At 59.1% G+C, this 24,754-nt stretch overlaps 1 protein-coding gene across 3 annotated transcripts in view; it reads right to left on the bottom strand.

Annotated features, from left to right (window-relative positions):
- Positions 1-2,193: 2,193 nt before the first annotated feature.
- Positions 2,194-24,754, bottom strand: part of NTNG2 (netrin G2) — a 68,142-nt gene continuing 45,581 nt past the window's right edge. Inside the window, exons 5-12 of one of the 3 annotated variants that reach the window (XM_081803816.1) lie at positions 16,093-16,265; positions 13,040-13,066; positions 12,115-12,252; positions 8,674-8,748; positions 7,096-7,197; positions 5,379-5,546; positions 3,755-3,889; positions 2,194-3,130 (exon numbers count right to left, since the gene is read on the bottom strand). In XM_081803816.1, coding sequence (XP_081659942.1) covers positions 2,895-3,130; positions 3,755-3,889; positions 5,379-5,546; positions 7,096-7,197; positions 8,674-8,748; positions 12,115-12,252; positions 13,040-13,066; positions 16,093-16,265 — 1,054 coding nt within the window. In that variant the 3' untranslated portion in view covers positions 2,194-2,894. The remainder of the gene's footprint in view (positions 3,131-3,754; positions 3,890-5,378; positions 5,547-7,095; positions 7,198-8,673; positions 8,749-12,114; positions 12,253-13,039; positions 13,067-16,092; positions 16,266-24,754) is intronic. The other 2 variants (XM_081803817.1, XM_081803818.1) reach the window with 2 other exon arrangements.

The raw sequence follows: 24,754 nt of genomic DNA, 5'->3' as shown, positions 1-24,754 counted from the left end.
GTGTGCGTGTGTGCGTGCACGTGCAGAGTTGTTGGTGCTCAGCCCAGAGGCCCTTTAGGGGAGCACCCCCCAATGTTGTGTTGGCATATTCACAGCTCACGGCCACCCACCTTCGGTACTGGGGGACTGACTGCAGCCCCCCAAGGCAGCATGAGGGCACTGACTGCCTGGTTTGAAGCTGCCCCTTGCCTCACGATGTGGTTTATGCTCCAGAGCCCCTGCAGTGGACCAGGCAGAGGGGGGACATCGGCGCTGGGCCTTCCCCACACCCCACATCCTAATTCCCTCACTACCTCAGCAAATTCATGCCCGAACCCCTGTCTCAGGCTCTGCTTCTCATGAGGGAATCAGACCAAAGGGCTGTGTGTGCGCATGTGTGCATGTGTGTGTGTTTGGGGGCGTATCACCGCGGTGCCTTTGTATTTTAACACTGGGAGGAGGAGGAGGAAGGCGACCATTCTTTACAAATTGCAGCCAACAGAACTGTTTGTCTGGCAGTGGGTCCACACTCAGCTGAAGGAGGAGGCAGCTCCCGTCCGGGAAAGAGGTGGCTTGAGACAGCAAGGCCTGGACACCGGGGCCTAATGCTGTCATCCCTTGTCCTCGTCATGGGCAGTGTTGCGGGGGGGAGGGCGGCTGCAGCCGAGAGAGGGAGGGTGTCAGTCTCTCTGGCCTCGGTGGACTCGGGGGACGGGGGGACCCAGATGCTGGGTGGGGAGAGCCAATAGCTTAGGAACTGGTAAGTCTGCATGAAACAGAAAACCCCAATTCCAGTGTTTTAATCACATCAGGATTGATTTTTTTCTCACACATGAAGTGCAGAGGTTGGCAAGCAGGCCTGCTGTGCTTGGCTCTCCTAGGTCCTCAGCTCCACCATCCCGAGAAGGATGCCCTCACACCCAGGGTTGCCAGATGGCCCCTCCCTCACTTCTGCTGCCTGAGCACCAGGGGGAGGGGCAAGAGAGCAGGGCCAGGGCCCCAAACGGGGCCAACTAAAGCGGGGTGAGGGGAGTAGGGAGGGGAGGGGCTTTTAAGGAACTTTCTAGAAGCCCCATCCATCACTCCTGCTTAGATTTCAGTGGCCAGAACTATGTCACATGCCCACTCTTATACACAGGGAGTCCCAGGATGTCTTATTTTCACTGGGCTTCTGTCGGTAAGAAGGAAGGTGAAGAAGCCACAGGGGGCCTGACGGAACGCACTTCCTTTAGGGGTTGGGAGCTGACCCCTGCAACCTGGTGTTGGGGATGGGAGCTGAGAGAGGCCAGCAGGATTGGCCTTTGTCCTTGACAAGCCTTGAATCCTGTTTCATATCCAGTTGTAGCTTCCCCCTTCCTGTGCTGTATTGTAATCTCATCCTCAAGGCCAAGTTCTGTTGAACTGGGTCTTAGCCTTGCTTTGGGGATTTGAGGGTGGGGGAGGCAGGTCTAAACTCCCCAGCCTGGAAAGAGTGGCTGCAGGTGCCAGGAGGTAACCGCAGGTGGGGGCTGTAGGAGCAGCTAGGAGCCAGAACTGACCCATGGGGCTGAGAATCTTTGGGAGAAATCTGGACCTTCCAGAGAGTAAGTGGTGTGGGGGTGGGGGGTGGGAAATACGAGTACCCAAGGGCGGGAGAGACGCAGGGGACCCTTCCATGGCGCGGGATAGACCGCATTCTTCAGAATGTCCTCTCACAACTCCCAGGCCGCCCCTGGGTCTCCTTGGCCACCCCCTGTGTGATCTTTGGGAGGGAAAGGAGGAGAGGGTGGTGGGCTGTGCATTCCATCTAGGGATTCCAGACACTGGGCCCGAGGCTGGGGGTCCCCCAGGTCTGAGAGACACATTCATCCCGATTTATAAATCACCAGTCAGTTCCCTTGGATCGCTCAGCAATGATACCAGTGTCCACCATGTGCTTTTAAATTCAAGGACAGCTGAGGAAAAGTGCCAATAAACTTTGGATTTTTTTTTTTTTTAAGGGACAGGAGGGAGGCAACAGTCTGGGGAAGCTGCTAACGTGTGGGTACCCCCTACCAAGGGCTTAGAGGGCTCTGCTAACCAGACCTGCAGGGAGGAGGGCTGCCGGATCTCACTCACAGGCCTGGGGAAGTGGTGGCCCTCACGGTGAAAGTTCCTCCAAGGCTACTTTGTGGGTTCCTCCTTAAACTCCAAACCCGAGGGGTGTAAATGAACCCAGAAAACAGGCCCTGGAGGCAGCAGTGAGCAGACTCTTTACTCCGTCGGATAATACACCATCAACCACCTGCAGCGCCTCACGTCCTCCTTATAGCGGACGGTTAATACAAACAAAAATAGTTCTCTACAAAACAAAGGTTCCAGCCCTCCCAACCCTCCTTCCCAACTTCCTCCCCCAGACGGTGAGTTCCTTGGTCACCAGGCCTCACGGAGTCCGGTGGGTCGCAAAGGAAAACAAAGAAAGAAGAGTTGTAGGCAACTGGACCTCCGGGTCCGCTGGCGGGTGGTAAGCCAGGGACAGGTGCAGGGGGTGTCCGCGACAGTCGCGTGCGTGCGTGTGTGTGTGTGTGTGTTGGGAGGCGGGACCTGGAGGTGTTGAGGTGAGCGGCGTTTCTCCCCACCCCTCGTCTCACCGCCAGCAAAAAAAAAAAAAAAAAAGGGTGGGGGGTGGCGGGTAATACAAAAGAAAAACTAAGACCCAAGTCGCAGGCTGCTGGAGCCAGAGCCGCACAGCGCCCCCTGCGGCGGCGGAGGGCAGTGCCGGGGCGGGGGCGGGGGCCACAGACCGCGGCGGGAGGAGGCGGGAGGACTCTGCTGAGTAGCACCTGGGAGCAGCTCGGGCCGCACACTTCTCGCCGCCCGGCCTCGGACGCCAGCCCCCGAACCCCCGAGCCCCCCGGGCCCCCGGGGCCCCGGGCGCAGGGTCCTCCGGGCCGGGCTCAGCAGCCCAGGCGGGCGGCCAGCCCCAGCAGCAGCAGGCAGCCGAGCAGGGTGGCGGGGCGTGGGGCGGCCCCGGGCGCGCGGTCGCAGTCCAGGCCGCCGTCCTCCGCGGCGGGGTCGCAGCGGGGCTGCTCGCAGCGCACGCCGGTGTAGCCGCTCGGGCAGGCGCAGCGCTGGTTCTGCACGCAGGTGCCGCCGTTCTGGCAGAGCAGCTGATCGTCGTCGCACACGTTGGCTGCAGGGCGGAGGGGCAGTTAACGCGGGCGGTGGCCCAGTCCACCCCCCTCGCTGGGGCTTCTGCGACTCAGACGGACCGAGGGGTGCCGGAGGCTCAGGGCGCACTTGGTGCGAAACGCCCCTGCGTGGATGGGGACAGTGGCCGGGCGAGACCTGGCCCCTGTCTTTTTTCCCGCCACCGCCCCTGGCTCTCCCCGCTCCCGGCCCACTGGCCTTGGGGCGCACCTGCTCTCTCTCCTCCGGAGCTTTGCACCTGCTAGTCCATGTGCCTGGAGCGCCCTTCCACCCTCCTCCCGAGACTAGCGACCACTCGTCCTTTCGGTCTCGCCAAGCCATCATTTCCTCGGACAGCCTCCCTTCCTCCCCCCACCCCCCTTCGCAAACCTGCCCTCGTCAGCCAAATCCCACCAACCGCCAGCTCCACCTTTGCCTCCAGCTCCCTTCTCAACCAACCCCCAGATCCGCCGCCTCCTGGTTCCCACCTGGCACCGGCCCCCAATTCCTGTCGCATCAGGCCCCGCCCACCGCCCAGGACCACCCTCCCCCCGCTCCGTCCACGACCCAAGCCCCGCCTCTGGAGGCGCCAGCCCCCGCCCCGTGCCCCGCCCCGGCGCGCACTCACGGTAGCAGCCCTGGCGCCAATAGTGCGTGGGGAGGCAGTCGTCGCACTTGGGTCCCGCTGCGCCCTCGCGGCACTCGCAGAAGCCGGTCTCGTTGCACCGGTCGTGCACGGAGCCGATCTGGTTGCAGTTACACTCTGGACGGACACGTGCAAGGCGTGCGGTCAAGGCGACCTGTAGGCATCCTCCGCACGGACCCCCACACGGCCCGGCCCCGCATGCCTCCAGCAGGCTCCCCGCAATCCCCCGGTGATGACCCCACACCATGTCCACGTGAGCCCACGGCTGCCCGAGGGCCCACATCTTGAGAGAAGACTGGACTGTCTTGGTTCTCTAGCATCCATTACCCCCTCCCTCTCCCTGGCCCTGGCGCTCTGTGGCTTAGGGCCGCCCCAAACCCTCTCTGGACCTCAGACTCCGTCTGTGTAACTGGAGGGAGCGCGGATCCTTCCCAGCTCCAAAGGGCTGTAAGATTATTGACAGATGGGAGGAGCCTCATCAGAGGCGGGGCATCTGGGCGGAGGGTGGGGCAGTAGTCCGTATCTGCATCTCCTCTCCAGGGCGGGTGGAGGAGCAGCCCAGAAGCCTCCAGCTTCTCCCTAACCCCCTCCCAGCTGGTTTCCTGGGGCCTCTGCTCTGTGGGAGGGGGCAAGTGTCCCCACTCTGGGACTCCTTGAAGCCCAGAGCTGGCCCAAGTGAGGAGGCAGAGAGAGGCAAGGAAAGAAGAAGGATATTGGGAGGGGGGAATGCCTCTACTCGGATCCGGAGGCCCCACCCTGTCCCTGCAGCTAGCCGGTGTGACATGGGCAGCACAATTCTGTTTGGTTCGCTTTAGAGTTGATGGAATTATCTGAAGGCCGATGCCGTAATTCAGACTGACAGCTGCAGCCTTGTGGGCAGCCTCTCCTCTGTGAAGTCAGAGCTGACCTGGTGGGTGGAGGATGGGCAGTGGGGTGCCAAGGCGGCTGGGCACCCTAGGGCTGAGCTTTGGCCTCCACTGGTGACAGAGGCAGGGGTGGTGGGCAGCCCTTCCAGGATGGTGGGTGTTGGCCGAGGCCATGGGTTTGGCCTTTCGGGATGGCCAGCCCCGGCCCGGGTCCAGGGCCCCCCCCCGGATTTCTTCTCTACCCCAAAGCCAGTGTGAGTGCCCACTGGGTCTTACAAGCTGGGCCTCTGCTTATAAAGCATTGGAAGAAATTCACTGGAAGAAAAGCTTCAGCCACAAAAAAGGAGTTGAAAACCTTTGATCTAATCCACTTCCTCATTTTACAAGTGGGGAAACTGAGGCACACAGCAAGCTCTAGAACCAGTCTTTGACTCTAACTAGTGGTTCTGAATTTCCAGTGTCTGTGGGGATGACCGAAGGGGGAGGTTATTAATAGAGCAGATTCCGGAAGCTTCTGTCCTTCGAGAAGCCCAGCTGAAATGGGCCCCCGAAATGAAATTCCCCCCGGGGTTCCCCAGGGCCTGATGACACCAGGGTCTCCGGACTGCGCCCCGCCCCCGGCGCCCCCGCGCCCAGCCCCGCCCCGCGCCCCGCCCCGCGCCCAGCCCCGCCCCGCCCAGCCCCGCCCCGCGCCCCGCCCCGCGCCCCGCCCCGCCCCGCGCCCAGCCCCGGCGCCTCACCTATGCACACGTTCTCGTCGTCCAGCTCGGCGGAGCCGTTGCGGTAGTAGCCCAGACGGCAGTGCTGGCAGTGCTGGCCTCGCGTGTTGTGCTTGCAGCTGACGCAGGTCACCACGTTTAGGAAGTCGATGTAGCTGCAGCGGTTGGAGTGGCCATAGCACTCACAGTCTGGGCCGGCCGAGCGTGAGAAACACCACGGGTCAGTGAGCCAAGGCAGACTGTGCCTTCCTGCCACCCCCTGCACCGTGTATTGGGGGAAACTGAGGCACGGGGCGAGGACAGACCAGTCCCAGGACATGCAGGGAAGGTGCCACGGGCCTCCAACACTTCTGTACCATCTGGGAGGAGGCAGGCGTGCCACCTTTGAGCCGGAGCGGGGACCAGTGTAGGCCCAGCCCCCAAGTTCCCACCTGGCCCTGGGGACAGGAACCCTGGGAGGGCCAGTGGACGGCCCCTGCCTGGCGGGGTGCCAGGGTGACGTGCTCTCGGAAGGATGCCTGCGCGATGCCGGGGTGATGGGAGATGATTCATGCAGGGAGGATGGGTCAGGCGGCCAGTGTGAGCTCAGGAAGGACAGTGCCTGGGGTCACGGCGCTCACCACTGTACCCCCAGTGACTCAGTGAAGGACAGATGCATGCACGGGTGCTGGGCAGATGGAATGGGCCAGGAGCTTCCTCCACATGCTGCTTTGGAAGATGCTTGGAAGGAAAACGCCCACCTGCTGGACCTTTTATTATTAGCCTGAGCTGTTCTGCAAATTTGATTGGCACCAGAGGGCCTCCTCTTGCACAACCCTGAGAATGAATGCCATCTTAGGGTGTGTGCCCCGGGGAATCTCGTTTTGCCTCCTGATCGTCTTGGCCTGGCTTCCGACTCTTACTGCCCGCACATGGCTCTGGCTCCACACCGAGGACAGGGATCTCTGTGCCGTCCTGCTGTCCCCTCCAGCCACCACCCCCCGTCCCGCCCCAGCTCCAGGGACTGGGCGAGTCCCGTGACTGCCAGGGAAGGCATCCTGAAGGCATTGGGGCTTCACTCCCTGCCCCCACGACGGCGGCCATCCCTTGGTGTCCCTCCTAAGGGCCTCAACATCTCCTTGAACAGGAAAGCCAATGTGGCTGCCCTTGAACAGGAAGGACGCTGGCCACCCTCCCAAAACGCCATCTGTGTATCTCTAGAGGACCCAACCTCCCTTTGTGATGGGAGAGGAAGGAATTGACGAGGCCTTGGTGGTCAAGGGCATGGGAGACCTTGGAGAAACGAGCCTCGGAGCTGTGCCCAGGAGGAGACAGCGGGCATGCCACACCTTGGGCCTCCTGGACCTGCCCCCTCACCTGTCCCTCCAGGAACAATGAGAAGGTGAGGCATCCAAGTGTCTCAAGGAGTAGTGGCAGTGACCCCTGTGTCCCAGCTCTTGCTTCAACCGAGACGAGCCCCCCTGAGCCACACCTCCCAGGGGGGCCAGGACAGGCTATTTCTGGTCGCTGCTCTGCCTGCCCCGGGCCTGCCCACTGTGCTTCTGACTCATACCTGCTCCCAGCTCCCTTGGGGAGGGAGAACTGAGGGAAGAGAGGCTCAGTTTCACCTTGACCCAGCTACTCCGGGAGGGTTTTCTGAGCCAGGCGTGGGTCCTCCGTCCTGCATCATTGCTTTCCAGTGGAGGTGAGGGTAGAGGTGCTGGAGGAGGGCTGGTCCGGCCCGGGGCCTTCCTCTTACCTTGGAACTCTTCAATGGGCACCACTTGAGCCGATTTGGGCTTGAGCTGGAAAGGTTTGGAGGCCGGGGCAGGGGCAGGGGCGGTGGTGGAGGTGCCCACAGCTTGGAGAGATGAGAAATAAACTCCTTTGTCGCCATGGTCCAGCTGCCCAGGGCGGGCTGTCCGGGCCCAGGGAAGACCCAACAAAGGCTTCCACCGTGCCCTGGGCATGCGGCCTTGTCACCTGCTCAGTTGTGAGGGGACACAGCACATCCAGGAGCATGCAGAAACAGCCCTGCCTTTGGTGCCCCTTCGGAGACCACTTACACACTCGGCTGGATTAATTCTCCCAAATTACTTCCCTAACCCCGGCATCCCCTGACAGCATGCAAGGTGCTTTGCTGAAACTGATTTTTTTTTTTTTTTAAATGATTGCAGATATCGCTTTGCTCTCCCCTCTCCTCTCCAAACTCCCGTGAGCATCAAATCCAGAGCGTGGACCTGGCGTCCAAGGCTTTGGCTTCTCTCCTTCTGAAGCGCCACCCTCCCCCCGCTCCAGCCAAAGCGAGTCCTTTACTATTCACAGATTCCCTGCTTGCAGGTGTTGCGAGCCACAAGCAGACCGCGCCTGCCTTCCACGTCAGAACGCACCGCGGCCTGGCCCCACCTTTGCGAGTGAGCATGACACTGTCCGCGCAGCAGAGTGGGCTCGGCGTCCCTCTGGGAGCCTGTGGTGCCCTAGCCGGTCCAGGGCAGGGGAGAGATGGTTCCAGGGGCTCCATCACCAGGGAGGATGCCCAACTCGAGACCCTCAGCAATTGTGGGTCCCACTCCAGAAGTGCCTGCCAGCAGAGGGCGCTGAGAGCCCCGCTCACCGCTCACGGGGGGCCCGAGGTGTGGGGCCGGGGCTGTTGTCCAAGCAGGCATTAGGACTAATGTCCAGGGAGCGGGTGAGCTGGGATGGAAACAACCTCCCTTCCTGGAGAGTCAGACAACGCCCTGTGTGCTTCCTGCGCATGTCCGTCTCTGGCTACGACGAGCCCACGCGTGTCTCCTCCCGCCGCCGTGGGAGACGGAGGCTCCGGGCTAGGTATCAGTACCTTGTACGATGCCTCCTGCCCTGCTCACTGCCACCCCACCACCAAGCATCTGCCCTAGCTGGTCCTGCACCTGGAATGCACTGTCTTCTTTCATCTGCCCATAGCTAGGCCCACGGCCTTGGTCTGACTGCCACCCAGCTCCTGCAGAAGTCCTGACTGACTCTGAGCTCCATCTCTGCCCCCCGGTGTCCTGTGGCTGACAGTGGCAGGACAGGGTTCCTGCTATCAGGGCAGAGTCTCCACTTGGCTCCAAAGCCCTTGGGGGGAGTGAAGGATTCATAGGAGTTGGGCCTGGTGATATCACACTGGGCATCTCTAAGAAGGTGAGAGTTGGGGTCGGGGCAGGTAGAGCTCCAAGCCCCCCCTAACTCCCATGGGCCCCCTCCCACCCCAGTCCCACCTGCTACCTCCACTAAAGAGGGAGGGGCCCGTGGTCTAAGGAGCTGACCGGGGTTGGGGGTGGGGGGTCTAATGCCCGTGCAGGCCCTCCCCCCATACCTTCTGCACTGGAGGGCGTCTGGGGCCAGGGGGAGCTCTCCCCAAGGGGGGCAGCGGTAGATGGCCTGATCCACTCTTGGGGGAAAGAAGAGAAGAAACTCAGTTATGTGACAAGGTGGGGCTGGGGGGTCCTGGAGACACACTGAGGCATCACACACCCTTAGCAGCAGCAGCACAGTAAGAAGCGGCTCTGTCTACACTGGCCAAATAGAACTGGGTCCAAATCTACCGAAGAGGCAGCATCTACTTTACTTTAGCCTGTGGAGGGCACACGTGGACTTGAAGCCAGATAAGGGGAGTGGGGAGAGCCGGAGAATCTGCATGCTTTGGGCTGTCCTTTCCTCGGTGGGACACCTGATTTATATGACTTTTCTACTCTCCCTGTGTTGTCCCCGTTCCTACTGAGGGTAGACTTGGATCCGGTCCTGTGTCTGGGCCCAGACCTCTCTGTGCTGAAGTCCCTGGCTAATGACTGTAAAGGGGGACATGTGTCATCCAATGTGTCCAGAAGGGTCCTTGAAGGCTTCCTGTCCAATACCAATGCGGGGACTGGAGCCCCTCCACCATCTGGCCTACCCCCCCAACCCACGGTTAGGACCCACTTTCACCAGGGACCCCAATGTGAGTCAGCCCCCAGTGCCACAGAGTCTATTTCCAAGACTGACGGGACACAGAGCAGGGGAAGCAGGCTGGGCTGATGAAAGCAAAGCACTGCTCTGTGCGCTGAATTTCAAAGGACAAACCCAGAGGGACAGGGGAGAAATCAGATTCTTTCCGCTTCTTAAAGGGATCACGCACGATGCCGGTTGGTGGGGAGAAAAAGAAAATCTACCAGCTAAAAAGTGCAGGAGACTTTCCAGCTGGGATCTGGGAGCCTTTGGACATCAAATTGACATTAATATGGTGCTCAATGAGGAGAAGAGGCTGCAGGACCCAAATTGGCAAGGGCTTAATTAGAGCCGCAATAAAACCCGCCCTGAAGCCTTTTTGCTTTGCAGCCTTTCTCCCACCACCCTCTGCGGGTGAGGATTAAGGGTCTTGAGCAGCTTTTCCTGCCCAGCAACCCCTGCCCTCCAGACAGCTTGACATTGGCAGGAGGGGGAAACATCTGGGCCAGAGGTTCACAGGCCCAGCTGGACTCTGGCCAAAGAGCTGAAGCACCTGTTGGGAGGCGTGTGGGGGAGACTCAGGACCTTTCCGGGGCTGGGATCTGGGGGCAAGAAAGACCCCTGGCTGGGCTCTCTGGGGCACGCTCAGGTGTGCGGGAAGAACATTCTCGAAATGGCCTGTGTCGTGTGCCAAGGCCAGATGGAGACCCCGTCTGTTCCTTTGGAATCGGGGAGCTGCGCAAGCCGGGTCTTAAAGATGGCACCAGCTCACGGCCTCTGAGGCTGCGGGGCGGCAGCACTGGGCGGTGGAGCCCGGAAGCTAGTCTCGGAGTCAGTGAGCCCCGAGTTCGAATCCTGCCTGGGTGCCTTTGTAATCCTATTACCTTGAGCAGCTGCTTCTTTCTTTTTAAACAGCTTTATTGAAGTATAGTTTACACACCATGAAACACAGCTGTTCCTTCCTAAGCCTTAACACCCTCACCTGTGGGACCAGGTGCTAATGGCCCCATCCCTCGGAGCTGTGACTTCCCCAGGAGAAGTCCACAACCCTGCCAACTGGAGAATTGTCATTATTAGTGGGGGTCCAGGTACACGGGGCCCAGGGCACAAGCTTCCGTTGCTAAGAGGAGTGACGTGGGCTGCTCGGGTCGCTGGCTGTCGGAGCGCCCCTTCTCGCCACTTGAGTCCTGGAGACCTCAAAATTCAAGCCCACCTCGCCTTGGCTCACTGCCCTGGCCTTGGACTCTCCTTACCTTCCAGCTTGCCCCACACCACTTGCACCAAAGCAGAAGCATTCAGGGTTCCTCTGTGAGTGTGTTTGTGTATGTGTGTGTGTGTGTGTGTGTGTGAGAGAGAGAGAGAGAGATAGGGCATCTGGTCTCCCACCCAGACGGGCTGCTGTTTGCACGCAGACACGGCACCCACCATGGAGGGTTTTGCTCTCGTCTGTCCGTCACAGGCTCAGCACCAAGAAGCACAGGCCAAAGCTCGGGTGGCTGGGCCAGCTTCTGTCCTGGCATTCCCAGTGTGGACCCATCCTTCACCCCAAAGAGGATCCCTGGGCCAGGAGGCTCCCCTGAAATCCCTGAGGCTCCTGACTAGCCCCTGCCTCCTGCAAATGCCTCCGGTGGAGGAGGGAGGAGGGCAGAAATAAAAAGAGCTGGGGTTGGTCACCCTCCGGGTCCCCTGGAGGAGTTAAGCAAGATGGCCCAGGAACGAGGGGGACTTTTCCATGGCATGCACCCAGGCGTGGCGAGGGCTGAGCCCCACTCCAGGCCAAGGTGGGGAGAGGCTGAGTGTGGATCCCTTTCCCAGCTGAAGGAGGGATTTCTGCCCATTGGAGACCTGGTCCGCCCCTCCCCGGGTCTGTGTGCAGAGAGAGGAAAGGTCATGGCTCCGCCCAAGGAGTGAGGAACCCCTGCCATCTCCTCTCTGCTGGGGCACACTGCTGAGGCACCCCTTCCCAGCTGGGACCAGGAAGAATTCCCTTGGACACATCCTCCTGGCACCCTCCGGGAAGAATGAGTCCTTTCAGACTCCCGGCATTTGCAGCGGGCAGGGACAGGTGAGCCCAGGGGGCCGCCCAGCACCCCAGGCCTCGACTACACACCCATCCACCTTTGGAGGGGAATTAGAACCAGAGAGCAGGTGTTTCCAAGCCTGTCTGTCGCTGCAGACCCCTAAGAGTGGCTGCTCTGTCTGATGTGGGGCAGGATAGGATGCTGGCCCTGGCCTGGCCCTGCCCCACACACCCAGCCCAGAAAAGCTCAGCAGTCCCTCTTCTAAACAGCCCGGGCCCAGAGGTGCCCTTCTGCCTTGCTGATCAGAGGGAGCTCACCTTCCTGGCTAACGCTGTGCTGTCTACTCGCAGGGATCAGCTGCTGAGGAGGACCTGGAAGCAGAGCAATGTGGGGGCGGGGGTGTGTGTGGGGGGGGGTGGCAGGCCAGCTCCACCGGTCACTGAGGCAGGAGCTCCCCTGGGAGACAGGCTTTGGGTGAACTTCCTGTGGCCTCAGTGCCTCTGGGAACTTCCCCTTTCTTAGTTGCCCCGTCCTCTCGGCCATGCTGGTCTCAGGACCCTCCTGAGCAGTGTTTTGGGAGGCAGGGGGAGGAAGCATCGAGGGGCGTGAAGTGAGCCCCAGATCCCCTGGCTCGGGCCCAGTCACAGGTGGGCCCAGATGTCCTCGAGGCCCCTCAGCCCCACACTCTCGGCTCTAGGGTCTAATGTTCTCTAAGAGCCAAGCTCCAGCAGCAGGGCACATCACACACAGAGGCGGGGACGTGGTGGGAAGTGGGGAAGAGCAGGGCAGCTGGGCTGTCTCTGGGCACCCACCTGTGGGCTGTGGGGTGCTGGGGGCCTTGGGGGCCCGCCCAGTGGAAGTGGAGGGGGCGGGAGTGCTGGGGTCCCCTCTCATGGCCACAGTGGCCACAGGGGCTTTGGGGACGGGGTCTTTCCGGGGCCTGCCGACTCCTGGCAAGAGACGAGAAAGGCAAGAGGGTGGGGAGTTGGCAGTTGTGGGGGCGGCGCAGGGAAGCCACTTCTGGCCTCACTGAGGGGGCCGGCATCCCCTCCCGGGTCCGCCTTCCTCTGGCACCGTCTCTGCCCCCGGGGGTCCCAGCAGGGAGCAGCCCACGGTGGGCTGTGGCCCCCCTCGAGCATTTCTGAAACGTGAGGTGACCGCCGGCTAGCCCTCTGACCCTGGCAAGTCCTCTCCTGCTCACTCTAAAAGCTGCTGGCAGACCCCACCTGGGGGGAGGGTGCGGGGTGGGGGCAGGTACCGGAAGCACCCTGCTTAGCTGGGGCCTGGCGCTGTGAACGCTGAGGACTCGTCAGCCTGCGGGGGGGGGGGGGGGCACGCCCAGCCTCCCTCCCACGGTCTGCTCCCTCTGAGCTGGCCTGCAGGCAGCAGGATCCCGGGCACCTGCCCCAGCCTCAGGGGCACACAGGTGCAGACTGCCCCGAGCCAGGCAAACCGCACAGTCGGGGGGACTTCTGCCCCTGGCCAGGAAAAAGGGACCCCCATTCTTGCCCCGGAGGGGAGGGAGGCATGGGGAGTTCACCCAGGGCTTGCAGGGGCCCTTTCCAAAGCAGCACTGACCAGGAAGCTGGAGGGGAGAAATGTGGGAGGTGTGGGCTGAGGGCCACAGCCCAGGGGACGGGAGGGAGCGGAGAGAGGTGACGAAGTGAATGGGGTGCGGTTGGAGCCGTGCACTGGGGGCCCCGTGGCCTCCCCCGGGGGGTGGACCCGAGTACTTACTGCCAACAGCAGAGCCTGCAGCAGCACCTGGGGGGAGAGAAGGGGGGTCACAGGGCCTCCCCGTGGAGAGGGGGCGGTGACAGGGCTGGGGGAGGGACACCTGGAGCCAAGTGCCTGCGGGCTGACCCCGCTTATCCAGTTTCATCCTCAGGGCCGCCCTGAGAGGGAGGGGCCGCCTTAGCCCATTTTGCAGATGGAGAAACTGAGTCTCAGAGCCATGACTGACCCCAGGGGACCCGCTGGTAAGTGTCAGACACCCCACTGGGGGCTTCATATGCACCCTCGTCTTTGAGGTTAGACTCTCAGGCCCTCCCATGCAGGACAAGGAGGTGGGGGGCCCTTCTTCGGGGGGCACTGGGGTGCCGGAGGACAGGAGGGGCACCGCGACAGGGGCAGACGGGTTTCCTGGAGGCGCTGATGGAACTGGCCACCGGAGAGAAACCACAGTGTGTGCTCCCATCTGTGGAGATGTGGATTTGGCCGAGTGACTCACTGAAACAGAAGTGTAGCCGCTCCCGCGTGCGGAGCGCTCACTGTGCCAGGCACATGCTAAGCGTGGCCCCCGTGTGGTCCGGTTAGTCCTTGCCAAACCCCACAGGGGCTCTCAGGGTCCTGATTCCACAGTTCGGGGAAACAGGGCTTGGGGTAAAATGACCTGCCCAGGGCCACACAGGTGTGAGTGGAGGCCTTTCTGTGTGTGTCGGTGCCCCGGGGGCTGAAGGAGGCCTAAGGTCAGGGGTTGACCCGGGAGTCTCAGGAAAGCAGGGTAAGAATCCTCAGGCCCGGAAGGAAGGGGCTGGTGCCAGCCACCCCCTGAAGAAGAACAGAGGGTGAGGACGCCCCTCGGTGCCCGAGGGGGGGTGTGGACAGCAGGCTACGTGGCACACAGACCGCCCCCGAGTGAGCCCAGGGGACGCCAGGGAGGCCCGGGACGATGGATGATCTCACAGGGCCTTGTGTGGGGGGCGGGGGTTGGACTGGGTTAGGATTTGATTCTGAGGGCCCCAGGCGGGGGCACCCTAGTGAGGAGAGAGCCCTTTGCCTGCAGCAGGGAGGAGGGGAGGACCGGGAGGACGGGAGGACGGACTAGCGGGGCCCGGGACGGGAGGGCCGCTCTTGCAGCAGTGAGGGAGGGGATGCGGAGACCGAGTGGGGGCAGTGGAGAGGAGCGGCAAGGAGGGGCTAGCGTCAAGGGAGACCCCCACACTTGCAGCTTGGCCCCCTGGGTATTGGTGCCATTACTGGGATGGGGACATGGTGGGGGCAAAATTAACCTGGGACTTGTTTCTGTCTGTGTCTTGGGGGCTGTTTTCTCTTGTTGTCCTAGAGAAGGGGGGTTCGTGTTAGGCTGAGGACACACAGCACCTCCAGCTTCATCTCTGCTCCGGGGGATTCCGGAGACTCCCCTCCTATCCGGGGTGGGGGACTCTGGAGAAGCAGGGACCAGCTCCAGGAGCTCCCCAGATGAAGGGGCTTCGCCTGCCCCTGTAGGACGGAGGGGAGAGGGTCCAGAGGCAAAGCCTGGTCTGTGCTCGCATGCGGGTGTCTGCCCACGGCCGGCTGGACAGAGGGTGGGCACCGGGGGTGGGCACCACGGTGTGGGGCCTGCAGTTCAGAGCTGGTCTGTGAGTCTGCCAGTGTCAGGAGACTTGGGCAGATCCTCCCAGGAGGTGGGGCAGAGAGCGGGGAGGAGGAGGCCCGCAGGACAGATGAAGGGAGGCAGACTGCCAGTCAGAGAGGGAGGTGACAGCCACTAAAGAAAGGGCTCCAAGGATGGCTCCAACAAAGACATGGGTGGGGCACCTGGCGGGGAGGGAGCCGGGTGGGGCGGCTGTCAGCGCCCAGAGCTCTGGGTGCCTTTGAAGGCCCGGAGTGCCGGGAGCGCCTGGCAAGTCACCCCTTCAAAGGGCTGCCGCCCGGCACAGACACGACAGGCCTGTCATGGCCTCGCTGTGAGGCTTTCAGCTTTGATCAGCCTAAAGTCACATAAACCTTTCACATCAGTGGAGGGAGGGCGTTAGTGGAGGGGCTCCCGCGAGGGTGCCCAGGCGGGCGGGTGGTCCCAGGGCAGGGGGCCGCCGCCCCCTCTGGCTTTGGAACCAGGCCCAGGGTTGGCCCGTTGCCTGCTGCTGGACCGGGGCTGCTGGGCCTCAGTTTGCTCGTCTGGAGAGCGGGGGAATCCCAGTTCCACCCGTGGGGCAGCTGTGAGGGCTAAGGGAGAAGCGATGTATGAGTGCCTGGTGCAGCCTCTGTCAGAGAGCGGGACAAGTGTCGGACCTCAGTGGTGTCGCTAGGGGGCTGGCCAGGGCGAGTCCTCCCCAGGGGCCAGCCCCGGCGCCTCCCCACGGCAGCTCGGGGGCTCTCTGGGATTTGTGATTTCATGAAAACATCCATGGATTATGCTGGAGGCCCCTGATGAGTGGGCCCCCCCAAAGGGTGTTCACGAGGCAGGCACGCGTGGGCGCACCCCGAGGAGCACTCCCCTGGCACGGGAAGGCTGGGCGGGAAGAGGGGACGATGCAGAGAAAGGAGGCCAGGAGGCCGGAGGGGATCTCAGACCAGGGCCTCGAAGGACCCTTCTGTAAAGTGGATTAAAAGAGACCCCCTTCCAGGGGCGACCCTGAGGGTCAAGGGGGGCGGTGACCGCGCAGCACGCGGCGCCCGGGTGGCAGGCTGTAAACGCCCCGTAAGCGCTGGTTATGAGGGATGGTGCTGCTGGAGTCAGGGGTCTCCGCCACCCCCCTCCTGACACCCCGTGGTGCCTTCTCTCCAGCCTGCGGGGTCAAGCAGCGGAAGGACAGCAGGAAAGGTGCTGAGCAGCTCATCTCGGGTTTCCCTCGGCGCCCGGCGGGCGGGGGGCGGCTTAGGTGTTGCAGGAGGCAGGTGTGCCGAGTAACAGGGGCTGCGAGTGTGCCCGCTTGTATTTGTGCGCACGTTGGCACGCATGTCTGTGCATGTGCGTGCTCGTGTGTGCATGTGACCCACAGCCCCCCGGGGTGGAGAGCAGGGGAGGCCGCAGCCTCGCTGGCCGGGGCCGGGGGGCGGGTACGTACACGCGTTGGGAGAGCCGTGGGGCAGTGGCAGGTAGGAGCCGGCGCGCCAGGACCGGGTGCGGAAGTTCCTCTTGCACTTGCCGCAGTCGGGGCCCGTGGTGTTGTGCTCACACTCACACTGCAGACTGCCCTCCCTCACGGAGCACAAGTTAGCGTGCAGGTTGCACTTGCACCTGGGGGGGGGGCACAGAGGGCCAGAGAGGTCAGTGAACTCGTGGGCAGCTGGGCGCGGGACGGTGACCCTGGAGGCCTCCCGTCCAACCTGCTGGGACTCTCCTTTGGGACGAAACCTCCCTGATCAGCCTGCTCTTCAGAAAGCACCATTTCCACCCATTCCCAGGATAAAGCTGCCCCTGGAGCCCCTGCCACCCGTCTCCTCCCCTATCTGGTGGCACCTGCAGCGTTCTCCGACATCCCAGGACAGGGTGACAAGGTGACCTTGACCAGACGCTGTGTCCTAATCACCTTTGCTCTTGACCGAGACGGCTGACAGGCAGCAAGGGCTGCTCACCAGCCCTCCCTGTGTAGACCTGGCCCCGGCCCAGGGCCACCCCTCAGCTCTCAGTCTCGGCCCACACCCACACCCTTGAGGGCAGACGGAGAGAACCCCGACTCCCAAACCCCGTCGGTTCATCCACACATGTATTATTCATTCATTCATTCAAATATTTATAGGCAACTCATTATTCTGAAATCCGCTAAATAAAGGGAGAGAATCAAGCATGTCCTCTCTGTCCCGTGTAAACTGTACCTCTGAGTAACCAACTGTGGATGAGGGAATGTTTCTTTCTATAGAAGCATCCCAGCTAATAACCGAAGAGGGAAGGATTAGAAGGTCGCCATGTAGCAGCCCTCCCCTCGCCAGTGGCCCGAGGCTCTGAGCGGCAGCCGCCGGCCATCGCGCAGAGATGGCCGACCAGTGGAAGGACACACGGCACCCCAGCGTGGTCTCACCAAAACACACCGGACTTGAATCTGATCGAGCCTCCGCATCCGTCTACGAAATCCCAGGGAATACAGGGGCCAGAGACACACAGAACAACAGCAGCAGGACGCAGTCAGCCCCGTCCAGACGGAGGGGACCCCAGGGGTGACGAGCCAGCTCTCCACCAGCTGAAGGGCAGGGGGCAAAACCGATGGGGGGGGGACCCAGATCAAGAGAAGCCTCAAAGGCATCAACTAATTGCAGGGCGAGGACCTCATCTGGATCTTGAGTCAAACAACTTCTAAACTCAAACCAGTATTCATGAAACAATTGGAAATCCGAAGACTGACTGTATTTGACGATCTTAAATTAATGTTGACTAGATGTGGGGATGGTGGTGGGGTTACATCTTTTAAAGTCCTTCTACTTTCAAGATACACACTGAAGTATTTACAGATGAAATGAACTGGGGTCTGGGATTTGCTTCAAAATAACACGGAAAGGAAGAAGGTGGAGGGAGATGGGGATGAAACCAGAGAGACCACGAGTTGATAGCTGCCCAAGTCGGGGGACAGGTAAGTGGCAGTCCTCTGTTTGCATGCATGTTGGAAATCCTCCATAAGAAAAAGAAAGCAAGAGTGCTCTAGGTTCTGATACGGGAAGATTTCCAAGGTATACAGTCAAAATTTATAAAAAGCAACTTGCAGAATGACGCGTTTAGTAGAATCCTGTTTTTGTTAAAATATGCAAGAACTGTAGAGAGAGGGTACCTGTTACGGGCCAGGCTCCGGGCTGGGGAGCAGATCGTGGAATGGTCAACACAGCCGGTGGGGACGCTGCTCTGGCAGAGCATACAGTCTATCTAGTCGGGCAATGACTGAAACCAGTGATTGGGTTGAGTCCGTGGAGCACGGGGACATGTTAGGGCAGTGAAGCCATTCCGTGTGACACGGTCATGGTGGAGGCAGGACACTGTGCATTGGTCCAAACCCACAGAGCTGACAGCACTGAGGGGGATCCGTGATGTAACCCACGGGCTCTGGTTCACAGTAACACACCATTGCTCATCACCTGTAACGAATTTACCACGCTGGTGCAAAGAGTAATGACGGGGGAGACGTGTACCCGGAGACCGGAGTATTGGCGACTCTCTCCACCAGGGGCTCCAGCCTCTCTAAGCCTAAAACTGCTCCAAAACATGACGTCTATTAATTTGACAACAGTCATCGTGCAAATCTTTAATTAATGGCAATTGTTATAGGTGCCCAAGCATCATATAGGAGAGGGAATCATGGGGGGGTCTTAACTTAGTCTTGGGGGAGCAGGATAGGCTTCCAGGAAGAACAGTTTTAAACTAAGGCCTGAAGGAGGATCAAGAGTTTGCCAGACAAGGAGGAGAGAACCTTCTGGAAAGAGGCAAGAACTGGAGGAAAGACCCTAGCCCCGCCCCTGGGGTCTGAGAGGAGCCCAGGGGGTGAGAGGAGGCCAGCCCAGGACACAGAAGCCGCTGGGAGATTGGAGGCTGTCTGCCCTGGGGCATCGTTTATACCCCTGGGACGGCTCCGTGCAGAATGCCCTGTCTGGGGCGCCAGAGCCAGGGAGGGGAGGTCAGGGAGAAAGCTGGGCGTCGGCTGGCAGCAGAGAACAGAGGCCTGGGCTCGGGTGGAGGCACGGAGGCTAGCCTGTGGTGTTCAGTTATGGCAGCCCCGGGCAGACTAATACATGCGTCTTCTGGTGACATTTAAAATACATGTATCCACACCCAAATCACCAAGAGAAAATGTATCTGGGTATTAGCGTGATTGTCCTAGGTCGGGAAGGGATGGGCTGATACATGGTTCTTATTTTCTTCTTTGTCACATTGCACATTTCCTACATTCTCTATCGTGAGCAGGTATTACGTGTATAAGCGGATGACAAATGTTATTTTAAACTGGGTTGTCAGGCCAGGGCGGGGAGGGTGGATGGCTGCCGAGCTCACACATGCCTTTCCTCTCGGAGGGGAGGTCTCCAGGTCTCAGGGGGGCTGAGTGGGAAACCCTGCTCCAAGTCACACACCACCCGCGTTCGTGACTCATTCTCGGGTCCAGGGATGTCTCCCGAATTCTCCGGAAGGGAATTCTGATGCAGACAAAGGCCCTGTCCTTGGTGTCAACAGATGCTGAAGTCTGTACTCTTTCTTACTCTCCAGCCGCCACCACCCCCTCTCCTTACAGCCTGGGCCCCGACCCTGTGGAGAATCTACTGCAGTGCAGAGCTGGGCTCCACAGCACATGAAGAAGCCTGTTCACTCTTTCTCCGGAGTTCCAATCCACAGCCACATAGGCACAGTGGGCCTGCCGTGTGCTCAGCTCTTGGAAAGGCACAGGGGGATGGGCAGGCACCTGCTGGCGCTGGTGACGCTTCTTCCCGGGGAAACTAGACCCTTGAGCTAGTCCTTGGCAAAGAGAGGGCTTGTGCTTAACCTTACTGGTCAGCACATATGATGCTTCCCTAATGCCCTCACTCCCTCCTCCCTGACCGCCCCACACACAGTGCCCATTAGCAGATCACAGGCTCTGACAAGTCCTGCAGGAAAGAAACCTGTCTGACTTTGTCTAACAGAGTTTGTTTGCAAAATGAATTTGACCTCAGATTTTTTTTCCCTTCTGAATTCCTATTTAACATCCCACTGAGCTAGCTGGAGGGGAACACCCCAGCTGTGTGGAACCAGGAATGTACTCCATGCTTCTGGCCCGAGGACGGGATATTTTTAGGTATCAGCTACATAAAAAGATTGCCATCTCAACTTTGGGTGATAACACTGACCTTGGCTTGTTAAAAATGTGTAAAGACCGGCTGAATCTGAGAATCAGATTGTAATGATGGTAGCGGGGAGTCCAGGGCGTCAGAGATGGACAGGCCCATGGGGTCCAGGCTGGGGAGAAGCCAAGGCTGTGCAGCTAGTTGCTCCAGACCCAAATCCCGACCCCGCTCTGCCCCAGTCCCCTGCTGGCCAGGCCCTCCCACAGGCCTCCTCTCCCAGAGGGTGTCTTGGCTTCTCCACCCTCCCTGGCTGAGCTCTGGAATGAGCCCGGTGTCTCCTCCACCAAAGAGAGAAGTTCCCTGTTGGGCACAGCTGCCAGGAGAAGCCCACATGGTAGGGGAAAGCCTCACCAGGGCTGGCACAGAAGCGGAACGCAGTCAACGGAGGTGTTTCTTAGACTTGCTGATTTTGCAGGAAGGTCTGGGTGACGCCACCTCTGTGCACACAGGTGTGTGGGCTTGGCCTCTCTGGCTCTCTCCTTGTGCTCTCCTGCTCTCTCTCTCTCTAATCTCTCCAGGTCTCTCTGTCTCTCCCTCCCCATCTCTGTCCAGCATGTGTTCTGAGCTTGCTTTCCTCTGGACCTCGGCATATGCTGTTCCCTCCACTGGAGCATGCTGCCAGGCCCCGCCCCCCGTCTCCTAAAGCGAACCCCTGGGGGAAGCGTCAGGTTTGAGGCCAAATGTCACTTCTGCAGGGGAACTTCTCACAATCTCTGCTCCGTCAGCCCCTGTTACACCGTCCCTCTTCCCCAATAAGCGTCAGCATCAGCACCGTCTCCCACGGTGGAGCGCACGATGTGACTGTAGGCGATGCATGCGTGAGCTATAAAACAATTTCGGGATTAGTATTTATTCTGAACACACAGTATTTTTTTTTTAAGTGACAATCTCATCAGACCTGGGACCTTAAAAATATTATCGCCTATGTGAAGCAAGGAAGTATATTCACTTAAAGCAACTATTAAGCAAGTAAATTAATAATATGGGATATCCACATGCCCGAGAATGAAGTCACACCATAAACAGAAATTAACTCAAAATGGATCGAAGACCTATATGTAAAAGCTAAAACTAGAAAAACGGAAACATACAGGCAAATCTCTGTGACTCTCGGTAAAGCAGTGGTTTCTTATCCAAGACGCCTAAAGCACAGACAACAGAAGAAAAAAAATGTATACACTGGATTTTATCAAAATTAAAAACCTGTGTGTGTCAAAGGCCACAGTCAAGAAAGTGAAAAGACAATTCATAGAATGGGAGAAAATGTTGCAACTTAGATCTAGACTACATAATGAACTCTGCACCTCAGTAATAAAAAACATAACCCAGTTTTTAAAATGGTGGAAGGATCTGCATAGACCTTTCCCCAAGAAAGACACACACATGGCCAACAAGACCGTGACAAGATGCTCAGCATCATTAACTGTCAGCCAAATACAAATCAAAATTACTGCGAGTTACCCCTCCAGGTGCATCTTAGGATGGTTATCAAAAACACAGATAATAACAAGCGTTGGTAAGGATGTGGGGAAACTGAAACCCTTATACGCTGCTGGTGGGAAGGTAAAATGGTGCAGTTGCTTTGGGAGGCAGTCTGGCGGTTCCTTGCAAGACTCAACACGGAGTTAATCCAGCAACAACACGTGACCCAGCGATCCCACCCGTAGTAGGTATACACCCAGGAGAAACGAGAGCATGCCCACACACAACATGTGTGCATGGATGTTCATAGCAGCCACCTTCACAGTAGCCGAAAAGTAGAAACAACCCAAGTGTTCATCAACAGAAAAGCAGAATACATACAATGGAATATTACTGGGCCATAAAAGGGAATGGAGTCGTAACACCTGCTACAGCATGGATGAAACTGGAAAGCATGATGCTAAGCAAAAAAAAAAAAAAAAAGCCAGACACAAAAGGGCAAATGCTGTTTGATTCCATTTATAGGAAATGTCCAGATTAGGCAAATCCACAGAGACAGAAAGTAGATTAGTGGTTGCCGGGGGCTGGGGGGAGGACAGCAGGGATTCCTTTTAAGGTGATGAAAATGTTCGAAAGCCTGACTGTGGGGATGGGTGCATGCATCTGTGAGTAGATTAAAGCCATTGAACTGTACACTTTAAATGGGTGTGTTGTGTGGTATGTACATTGTATCTCAGTAAGCTGTTAAATGAATGAATGATAATTGGGATATGGGAAAGTCGTGAAGGGGTTACCTAAGTGACAGGGTTTTATTATAATCTCTCTCCTAGAAACCTTCCGAGGTTTATTTTACTCTTTGTATCAACCTATCGCGCTGCACCTTAAAGAAGGCTGCTGGCTGAGTATGACTGACACGTGGCACCATTCTGAGAGCTCCACGAAATAGCACACGGGCCTTTCCCAGCAATCCTATGAACGACATACCGTTATTATAGCCATTGAGCAGATGGGGCAACTGAGGCCCGGGACGGGGAAGTGAACTGCCCGACGCCCCCCAGCCGGGAAGGGGCAGAAGCCGGGACTTGAACCAAGGCAGCCCCAATGCCGGAGCTCACACTCGATGCCTGAACTCCCTGGTGGCCAGTGGGGGCGGGGGTACCGTGGAGCTCCAGAGTCCCAGTTTTGTCCCCTGCTCACCCCAAGGCTGTCATGAGAATCGGTGGCGTTGGGCACCCGTGAGTGAGGGAATAAATGAATGGACAAAGTAATGCACCTGCCACATGACTATCCGCACACATAGGGTGGCCGAAGCCAAAGCCCCCGCACACGCAGCCACCATCCAGGGTCTGTGCCCCTTCCTCCAGCCTTTCCTGGTGATGGCAAGATGGTAGCCCTGGGCCGTGGTTGCACCAGCCTGGGATGTTTGGCTGGTGCAACCACGTGTGACCTCAGGAAGGTTACGGAACTTCCCACGGCTCAGTTTCCAATCTGTAAAATAGGATGTCAGCGGCACCTGCCCCCCAGGGTTGCTGTAAGACGTAACTGGGATGTGGTCTATGAAGGACTTGCTCAATGCTTAGAAGCGCTTCACAAATGTTAGCGTCCTGTTGGTTTCCTCATTCCTTAGACTTCTGAGCTCCTGGAGACAGGGATCTTGAGAGCCTTCCAGGAATGAACGCGCCAACTCTTCACAAGAGCCTTACGAAGCGTATATTACTATCATCTCCGTTTTACAGGTAAGGAAATGAGGCACAGAGAAGGGAAGTGAGTTGCCCAAGGCCACACAGCTGGTGAGCCCCGCTTTAGGAAGGGCCACAAGCAGGCAGGGGGCCGTGGCCTGGAGAGTGTCGGGGCTGGCTGTCAGACAGACATGGGCCCAGAGGAGAGCAACCCACCCACAGTCCCCCAGACACAGGCACGTGCCTCCCCGCCCTCCCTCAGGCTACTTCCTGTCCATCTGGGATTTCTCTTCGCTATTCCAGAAGGCCCTTGGGAGATGAAATAAATAAAAAAATAAGCGAGCATATATCAATAATTTATTGAGCACTCATATGTGGACAGGCGCTGGGCAACGTGCGCTGTTAACCTGTGAAACCCAGAAGGCACACTCCCCCACCGCCGCAGGTGAGGATGCTAGATTCTAGTAGGTCACGTGACAGTAACTCACTCCAGGTCTCTGGGTGGTGGATAGGCGGGATTTGAACTCAGGGCTGTCGGGTGCTCATAGCCGCTTTCCCACCTCACGGCTCTTGGAGCTCGCCTTCTGCTGACAGCACAGAGATGACCAAGGCCAGGGGAGGGGACACAAGGCTGTGCCCCTGCCCACAGCCTTCGCAATTCTTTCCTTGCCTGGCCTTGGCCCAGGAAACGGGCAGCCACAGAAGAAAGAAGCCCCTTTGCCACCTTCCCTCCCAGCACTAGCTTCTGCCTGTGTGCAGGCCTGGGTGGGTGGTTGCCCCGCCTGCCCGAATGTTTCTCCTGCATCCATGGGATCAATTTTCCCAAGGAATTGCTTTTTGAATTTGACCTTTGAGAACCATCAATCTCACCAGAGAACCATCACCTGAGCCACCTGACCCCGCTACACAGCACTTTCCAGCCCATCCATCAGGAAGCATTATTTGATAATGAACAGGGACAGTGTGAGGCCGGCCAGCCCCAGGGGGCCTGCCACGGGCTAGCGGACGCTCCCAGGCCACCCGGACCTGCTGCCCCTCCCACCCCAGCCCCATCTCAGAGTCCCAGGCTTTAAGTCCTATTGACACAGCAGGAGCGGCTCCATGAGAGACAGAGAGAGGGGGAGAGGAGAGAGAGAGTGGGAGAAAGAGGGAGAGAGGGAGAGAGGGAGAGAGAGAGGACAGGGAGGGAGAGGGACAGGAGGAGAGGTGCTGAGTCAGCAGCCAGACTCTCGCCCCGGCCCTGCTCCTAATTTGCTGGGTGACCTTGAGCAAGTCACTGCTCTGGGACTCAGACCTTTCCTTTGCAACTTGCAAGGGTTGAATTACACCTGAGATTTTCAATTTTGCTGTTCCATTGCTCGCAAGTGCCTGACGCCCTGCCTGGCCCGCGGTGGGCTCTCGGCGTCTGTTGAATGAATGAGTGAGCTCATGGCAGCACCGGGCGCAGAGTGGCTGCTCAGGTAACAGGCAGGCGGTGTCACGGCTGGAGCAGCGCCTGGGGCAGGTGACCAGCCTCAGGGCGCTAGTCTCCCCTCCGACGGGCCGTTGGGAGGGAGGGGCGCCCTTAGGTGGGGGCCACTGCATGGGATCCAGCACAGATCGAGCACTGCACAGATTGCCAACGGCCGAGAGGTCACGGAGGTGGGAGTGGGGGTTCCTAGGAATGAAGACTGGCCTTACCCTTACCTGGCAGCCCCCAGGTGCCCAGCCCGAGACAGGCCCCCTCGTCTGTCAACATCCTACACCAGAGCCTGTCTGTGACCAGCAGCTCCCCGATCAGCCTGCCTGTCCTCCAGGCCCTGGGGGTCCCCACCGGGGGACACACACACTG

The sequence above is a fragment of the Leptonychotes weddellii genome, chromosome 14, assembly GCF_054177405.1.
Source record: "Leptonychotes weddellii isolate Sample4059 chromosome 14, ASM5417740v2, whole genome shotgun sequence".
In the NCBI taxonomy this organism is placed as follows: domain Eukaryota; kingdom Metazoa; phylum Chordata; class Mammalia; order Carnivora; family Phocidae; genus Leptonychotes; species Leptonychotes weddellii.
This window is presented reverse-complemented; position numbering and strand designations above follow the sequence as displayed.